This window comes from Cajanus cajan, chromosome 8 (genome assembly GCF_000230855.2).
Source record: "Cajanus cajan strain Asha chromosome 8, NIPB_CcT2T_4, whole genome shotgun sequence".
NCBI lineage: Eukaryota > Viridiplantae > Streptophyta > Magnoliopsida > Fabales > Fabaceae > Cajanus > Cajanus cajan.
Window position 1 is genome coordinate 12581635 of NC_138524.1, and position 9132 is coordinate 12590766.

At 33.5% G+C, this 9132-nt stretch overlaps 1 protein-coding gene across 1 annotated transcript; it reads right to left on the reverse strand.

Moving 5' to 3' along the window:
- Nucleotides 1-6543: 6543 nt before the first annotated feature.
- LOC109799245 (pentatricopeptide repeat-containing protein At5g48910) lies at nucleotides 6544-8865 on the reverse strand. The gene has a single exon (XM_020359795.3). The coding sequence runs from the start codon at nucleotides 8685-8687 to the stop codon at nucleotides 6771-6773; it is 1917 nt and encodes a 638-aa protein (XP_020215384.2). The 5' UTR covers nucleotides 8688-8865; the 3' UTR covers nucleotides 6544-6770.
- Between the last annotated feature and the right edge of the window lie 267 nt (nucleotides 8866-9132).

The window sequence follows — 9132 nt, forward strand, 5'->3', positions numbered from 1 at the left end:
TAGACTTAGATGATCTTAATCAATTATGGTTGCAAGTGGTTATTTGGGTTGGATTTAAGTTATACATGATGTATATACGTGGGATGTTGCAATGCATGCTTGGTTTTATTGGTTTTCAGGTGAAAGAAGAGCAATTCGTGAGTCTACAAATGCAGAGCTCACCGTCAAATCAGGCACGCCTTCATGGTGTCGAGCATGGTTTAATTAGGAATACTTTGTCTTACTCATGTGAGGCACATGATTAGTGGCACAGAGCGTGAGGAGAAAGAATTGTCTTGGGTTGAATTGGCACCGGGTGTGGTTTGAATAGCGTTGGGCATAAGGTGAGAGAATTAGTTTTGCCTAGATTGGCGTCGAATACCAAAGGAGTGGCGTCAGACATGAGGAGAGAGAATCACTTTAGGTTGGCATGCATAAGGTCAAACATGGGACTTTGCCATGCATGCTATGCATGAGGGCTTTGGGGGTCTCAACCTAATCCACGTCAGGCGTGGGTCGAATGGCGTCGGACGTGGACGTGGCAAAGAACTCTCTGTCTCAATGACGCTAGGCACAGGTTGGATAACATTGAGTAGGGATTACGTTACTTGAATGTTTCTTATATGATTGTTTGGTGAACATGTATATGATTGGTGAATCTATTGCATGTTGTAAATTGATTGGTGATTTAGAGGTATGTATATTGATCTAAGATGTTATATATAGATGGTTGTATGGTTGAAATTGTTGAGATGCATTGGTATGCTATAAATTTATGAATGTTGTTAGATATATATCTATTAATATGAGGTAATGAATATAAATGAATGTTGTTGAGGTGAATGCTGAGAATGCTTTAGGCATTTAAGCATGGTGTATTGACCTATTAAGGTGTTGGTACTGGAAATATTATAGGCATTAAAACATGTTGATTGACTTTGAATTAGAGGAAAAGATGTTTTTGAAAGTTAAATATCCCATTGTGTGATAATGGTGTGGTGCTCAGGGAGGCCAGTTGTTGAAAATCTTCTTTGTGCATGCGATAACTCTAAGAGTGGATTGTTGAGTCTCCTTTGGGTCCTTAGTCGATGTTGGAGTAAGGTATGAAGTCGAGGACTATCACCCTTACTTGATTACTAGAGAAGTGCATGGTATCGTGGGGATAATTAGCGGGTTAATCCTGCAAGTGACTTGGTTAATGTAGGTCCATACCTAATCTATCTGACAATGATATTGGATTTTCCTAGTCTAAGTGGCAACATTCAAGAAATCAGATGATAGGAATTGATATCCCAATTTGGTTGTCAATCTAGCAGGTGTGTAAGGTGTGAAAATGATCGAGTTGGTTCGATAGGATCAAACCAGTTAAATTGCTCAAGTGTTGTAGGAGATCTCCGTAAATGAATGCTTGACAACACATTAGTTAAGGTATATGCATATGATATGTTGTGATTGATGTTCATATGTGTTGGTGCTTATATGGTTGTATGGCATTGTTGTGGTGTAAGTTTGATTGCTTGTTGAGTTATTGCTTTTCAAACTTGTTGATGCCGTGTTGATAGTTGTATGATGTGAGCCATGAGGTGCATGTTGAGTGGTTCACATGTTATTGTTGGTAGTATATTGTATTTCATATATACTTGTTATATATTGGTCTTTTTAAAATCTAGTTTACTCGTGCGTGTTTTCTTGGTGATCGGACTATAATGATCATGTTTACATGAGAGTAGGACAAGGTTGGTTGGAGGTAGGTCGGAGTTCTTGGTGAGCCACGATTGATGGTAGTGTAGCCCTTGGCTACTTTTGTAGATTTTGTTGTAGTTGTTTGACCTACACTAGGGTTATATATAATAGTTTTGGAGTATTGTATATACATATCTATCTATATAGTTTTTTAGTTGTTTTTGCAAAACCTTATTCTAGATATATGTATATAGTTTGTTATGATGTCATCCAGAATCTATAATTATGTGAACTTTAGGTAGAGTTGTGCTTTCTATTGCTAATAGATGATTTTGTTAAGTGTAGAAATCATGATAAGTTGTTACATTAGTTTGAGTAATATTGAACTTGATCCCCTTAAGTAAAATCTTGATTTTGAGTCTTTTATATATATATATATATATATATATATATATATATATATATATATATATATATATATATATATATATATATATATATATATATATATATAAACATTGTTGAGAAGGAAAAGGTGAGCTAAATTCTCTAACAAAAAATTAATGATAAAAAAATTGATGAATATCATATTAATAATATTATCGAGAAAAGAATTCATCCCAAACTCGCCAAATCAAACAATCAAAGTCACCTTACTCATATTGGTCATACAAAATGCTCCAAAATATTTAGTAGTTATAGAAATTATATTGTGTTTAATTTACCTATGCATGCACTTTCGTACGAGGGTGGTGTCTCACTCATACTTGGCCATGTATAAAAGATATCGCGTATATTACTAGGAAGATTTTATTTTGATATATTGTTAATGTACTTGAATTACATACATATTGACTAGGGTGTTAATGTCTTTACATGTACCTCTATATGTTTTGCTTGCACGTTGGATCAAACCAACTTCCTTATCCCCTTCATTAGAAGCAATTCAATCTCACGTGTCTTTGGATAAAGAAGCTCGCTTTAGATCCAGAGGTGAAAGGATAATGAGAATGTGGTTTATTTATATGCTTAATTAACACAAAAAAGATATCAATATGTTTTGTTTTACGAAAGAAAATAAAAAAATAAAATAAATATTAAAATTTATTATTTCTTTGAGGGGACAAACAAAAAGGAAATAAGTTTTTTTTTATGAATCTCGGGCCCCTTGAAATAGGGGTAGTTCTTTTTCTCTTTTCTTAGTTATTATATCAGTAAAATAAACTCAGAGAAAACTTTTTTTCTTAGTTTTGGTTGAAAACTAAATAATTTTTTTATAACTAATGAATAAAAAAAATCATATTAAAAATAACAGAACAAAAGTTTAAACATTTATTGCTTAAACATTTCTTTTAATTAGTATATATTTTGTACATTTTATTTTATTTATTTATATTATTCACTACAAATAAACAAAAAAAAATTATTTTATTATTCTTACTAATCGATCTAAATAACATTTTTTAATCTATTTCTCTCTTTTTTTCTTCTTTGTTTCATTTCTTTTCCAAAACAATGTGGGAAAATGAATTTTTCACATCATGTGTCTATCACTTAGTGTCATTGTCAATAGGGTCTCTAACATTCGGACTGAAGTGAACTCATGTCCCCTATAGGTATGGCAAATAAACCCGTACCCGTGGGTAATACCCGAACCCGTCTCGACTTTGACGGGGAATACCCGCTTTGACCGGGTACGGGTACGGGTACGGGTACGGGTAAAACCGATAAAAGAAATCGGGTACGGGTACGGGGACGGGTATATACTTACCCGCCCCGTCCCCGACCCCGTCCCCGTCCCCATCCCCGTATAATTATTTTAAAAAAAAATAACATTTCAAATATTGTTCTAGGCCACGCTGAGCAAGCAAAAACTTAGGGTTTCAATTTCAAATCTCATTCACGGGTATATTGTTCCTGTAAGCAGGTTCTGTGCAGCTGTTTTGTGAACAAGCACATGCTCCACCACTTTCACCACACCAACGCGAATCATAGCGTTGCCCTCAGTTTTAGCCTTTTATGTATTCACTCTCATAACATCACATGCCTTTTCTTTACCATTTGCTTGCTTTGTATTTCATACTCATTTCTCCACTCACTTCCTCAAATAGTGATCTCTCCGTCTGGTGTTTCTCCTACGACGCCTACTTGGATGCTCAACTCATCCCCCAACTGCGTCCTGTTTATCAACTAGCCTATATACTGAAATTTGGCGAGCCTCCACCACTCCTCCCATCAGATCAACATCACCTTCCATCTGCAACTTCATTACAGAGTTAGAATCAAAAACTGTTTTTAAAAATTATTTTTTTTACGGGTACGGGTACGGGTACGGGTATACCCGATACCCGACGGGGACGGGGATGGGACAAAATTATTATTATTTAAGCATTTGGAATGTGAAAGATGTTATTTTATTACATCTTACACCTTACACCGTAAACCCTTAAATTTAATTAGTTTTGATAAAAACATTAAACTTGTTAAAGTTTTACAATAATTTTCAAAATTACACTTAAAATTATTGGAAAAATAATTTTAAAATGTTCTCCAATTCGTATAGACGAGAATAATTTATCTTATTAATGTATAATATTTATTGTAAATTAATTAAGAATATTTTAATAATAAAAAAATTATTATAAATAAAAATTGAAAATATTATTATGAAAATAGACTAGCAAATCTAAAATAAGTGTCTAACATGAAAAGACGAAAAATGTATATAAAAAAAATATATTTTATAGATGAGAAGAAATTTTGGAACCAAAGAAATGTTTAGAGATATTAAGAGATAAGAGATAAACCACTCATGTAATTGATGACATATATGATAAGAAGAGAGAGATAAGTAAGAATTGAGATTTTCAATAAGGTCATTGATTTATTTGAGTATCTAAAAATCATCACCCTCTATAGATGCTTATTAAGGTGTCCGTACCTTAATAAGTTTCTACAAAAATCAAGATTTGAAATAATGAGTGGCGTTTGAAAATCAAAGTTGTTTAATTTGATATGTATTAGGAAATAAAATTATACTGGGAAATGATATCAATTTAGATCCTCTGTTGCAATTTTCTCTCTCTAACCTTTCTCCTGCAATATTAATAGTCATTAGATATATCTAATGACTCAAATTTAATCATTTAAGAAGTTACATTAATTATAAGATTAAATTTGGGTCATTAGATATATCTAATGGCTATTAATATTGCAGGAGAAAGGCTGGAGAGAAAATTGCAGGAGAGGATCCAAATTCAAATGATATACCTACAACATCATTTTTGGTATTTATCTTTCTATCAATCATTTATTACATTTTAAATTTCCCTATTTTTTAGTTGTAAAATTTTTTATACAATTTATTATACATTTATCATTTCTCCTTTGTATTTAGGTTTAAATATCTTTTTACATCCTAAAATTTGGGTTAATTATTTTGTCAATCAAATTTAAGAGTAAACCTTTTTTTGTCTATAATTTAAAAATAGTTCACTTTGGGTACCTTGGGAATTAGAGATGTTCATAGATCATATTGGTTTGAATTTAAGAAAAAATAAAATTCAAATTAATTAAATTTAATTTGTTCAATGTTTATAATTTCCTTGCCCCAAACTAAACCTATCCAATGTTGAATGGGATGATTCAATTCATCAGGTATGCAATGAAAAATTACATATTTGATTGTAATTGACTTACACTAATTAAATAATAGCATAAATTATAAAAAATAATATGTGAATAATTAATTAAACCATACTACTTTATCTAATGTAAGACAAATCCACCACAAACCAAAGTGTTTAACATTCACCAACTTGTCTAATAGAGGCCAAATCCATTGACATACAGCTAAGTGTCCAACTACAAATGTCACATATTTACTTTGTTAACCAATAAAAAATAATAAAAATAAAAATAAATAAATAATATTTTATTTAGATTAGTTCGAATTTCAGAAGTGTAAATCTAATACTAGAAACAATAATATTGAATTTCAATTAGTTTAGCACGGGTCTAACTCAAATCGAGAAAAATCAACCAATTTAATTAGTTCAGCTGGATTATCAGGTTTGTCAAGTTGATCTTGTGTTGTAAAAAATTTTCAAGTTCCTGACCGATGAATACCACTGTCGTCAACGACCAAATATGGGCTATTCAAGCATATATATATATATATATATATATATATATATATATATATATATATATATATATATATATTAAAAAAGCAATGTAGATACCACTTGAAGATGATTGATTTATACCATTTCTTTACCTTTATACTGTATTGTAGGAGTATCAAATATTGACAGTTTCTAGGGCTACTCCTTATAATTTCCTTGATGGAAAGACAATTAACAAGCACATACTTTGGAAACTTCAAGCATAAGATAGGATCTTAGAGCAATTCCAATGGGAGTTGCTTGTCCCATGAAACAACTCAAGTTCCAGTTTCTTGTCATTAGAGGACTCTGACGTAGTAACATGAGTTGCTTGAAGAAGAGAGAGTTGTTTCCTCAAGCAACCGTTCCTTACCAGATTTCAAGCAGATTTTATTGAACATATTTGGGAACGTTTTGAAAATAATAATGATGAAAATTAATTTCGTATAATATTATATATTTACTATTACTTTATTTTATTTTTAATATCTACTTATTGTGTATTTTTCCTCGTAATTTATTTTCTTTCATTGTAGTGTAATTATCCTTTTTAATAAAAATTTAAATTTGGTTCATAAATGATTTGAAAAAAAAAATCTAAAAGTTGAATTTCTTAAAGTTTCTTACTATTGGAGTAAATTTGTGTTTGAGTTGCTTAATGCTGACATAAAACACTGAAGACCACTTTTTTCATTTTTCAAAATGCATGAAACAATTCAAATGAATTGCTTCCATTGGAGATGCTCTTAGAAGACCTCTTTAGAGGACCTGTCTGTCAAATTACATGAAGATTCAAGGGGCAGACTTTACGGAACAATGTATTAGTAAATGCCCTTTGAGTTCGGTATACATTTATTAATACAAAGCTCTATTTATAAAAGACCAAAAGAAAGTTTGTCTAAGTTAGGATAATAGAAGTACGGTTGCCAAGGACCCACAAAACTACCAGTAGTCCATACAAGAACATGAACCATGTTCAAAATGGTGAAAGCGCTTCCTATCTCGAATAACTATCTTACGCTCATATATTTTTGAGATCAATTTCATTGAGGAATGACAATCTTCACAAATTCGCAAATTTTTCACAATCTGAAGGGGTGTCATTGGAGGAGTACTAATTAAGCCAAAAGCAACAGCAATCTTCTCACTATGGTAGTGCAGCACACTTTCTTTATGTTTCTCATCCATCTTGAGCAACACTTGTGTGGTGTCTGGCATATGACCTTCCAAGCTCAACTTGTTTGAAATTTCCTTCAACATTGAGTGTATGTCTTTGGCTCTAGGATGGGAATCATCTTCAACAAGGAATTCATGGATCACACCACCAATCTCAATCCAACTACATCCAGGGTCTTTTCTGATGTCCATGTCTTTCATCATCAACCTCACCTTAGCAACTGCATCCCAATCCCCAGACGAGGCATGCATGTTTGAGAGAGTCACATATGCCCCACTATCATGAGGAGCCAATTGCATTAAAACCTCAGCAGCACGCCTACCAATTTCAATATTTTTATGCATCTTACAAGAACCAAGCAAGGCCTTCCATATGACATCATCTGGTTTCATTGGCATGCTCAATATAAGCTCTTCGGCTTCTTCTAGATAACCGGCACGACCCAGGAGGTCAACCATGCATCCATAGTGTTCTATTTTAGGCTCTAATCCAACCCTATTGACCATGTCACTAAAAAATGTTCTTCCTTCATCCACCAAACCTGCATGGCTACAGGCACTCAAGATGGCTATGTAAGTAACATCACTAGGGGATATTCCACACTTTTCCATCCTTGACAAATAATCAAACAAATCATTGGTTTTACCATGCATGGCAAGACCACCCATAATAGCATTCCATGTTATAACATTATTTTGAGGCAGCCTCCCAAAGACCTGAATTGCCTTCTCAATGCTCCCACACTTGGCATACATATCAACCAGAGCTGAGCCGAGTACATCATCAATCCGAATCCTGTTCTTTTCTGCATACAAATGCACCCATTTTCCCAACTCAAGCGCTCCCATTCGCGAAATTGCAGGCAGCACACTGACCAAAGTAACCCGGTTAGGCAACACGTCTTTCTTCTCCATCATCCTATGAAACATCTCTATAGCCTCCATATACAACCCATTTTGTGCATAGCCAGAAATCATCACATTCCAAGAAACCACACTCCTTTGAGCCATCGTATCAAACAATTCCCTAGCAACCTTAAGGTTCCCAAGTCTTACATATCCATCAACCATCACATTGCATAGAACCACATTAAACTCTTTCCTCCTCTCATTTCTCTCCAACCTCCTCACATGATCAACACCCTCAACATTCCTATAAAAGAAAACATGAGCATCCTCCATACTCCCACACATCACATACATCCTCAGCAAATTGGTGACAACAAACTCATCATCCACCAAGCCAAACTTAACAACCAACCCATGAACTTGCTTCCCTTCTTCCAACCTGGCCGCTACCGCGCAGGCCTTCAACACAGACGGGAAAGTGAACTGGTTAGGCTCCACTGCTGCCTCAGTCACCATCTGATAGAAAAGCAACAAGGCATCGAAGTGTCTATCCTGGGTTTCAGCAAGTGCCCTTATCACAGTGTTCCAAGCAAAGCAATTTCGTTCAGGCATGTGGTCGAACACCGAGAATGCATACCCAATATCACGAAAATCAGAAGTGGCACTGAGCCTGAGGATCTCTGTAGCTATTGTGATGTCATGGGTTTGTTCTGTTTTGATCAAAAAGGCATGGACTTGTTTCAATTCTCGCATGCTTTTGCATGTCCTGATTTGTGGGAGAACCAAATGTGGATCATAAGATGCTGTATTGGGCTGAAACATCAAAGCATTCATTTTTTGTTTAGGAAAATTCTCAGCATATTGCTGAAGTTGTGGTCAGGTCACGGTTTCAACTTTTAAGTTTCGACAAAAGAAAACCCTTTGATTGTGAAAGAGAATGGAGATAAACCTGGGAATGTTTGGTGTGATATATGGATAAGATGTGAACGAATTCTGTCGGAATAGAAGAAATTAGAAAGAGTAAGGACTTTACTCTTTTTTTTTTTTTTTTTTTTTTTTTTTTTTTTTTTAATTTCCATTAATTTTCCCTTAGCTTCCTTTAAAAATATTAAATATTATTATCAAAACACCGTTTACACAAATATCTTCTAACAAATATAAATATTACAACATTCACTCTTCTTCTACAAAAATAAGCATTTTTCTTCTTCGCAAATTCAAAACACTTTAACAATTTATTTCATATTTAATTATTAGTTTAATTTTTTTATTAATTAAT

Bases quoted from the DNA above. Each gene is read 5' to 3' on its own strand.
- LOC109799245 (XM_020359795.3), bottom strand. From the start codon at position 8,687: ATGAATGCTTTGATGTTTCAGCCCAATACAGCATCTTATGATCCACAT.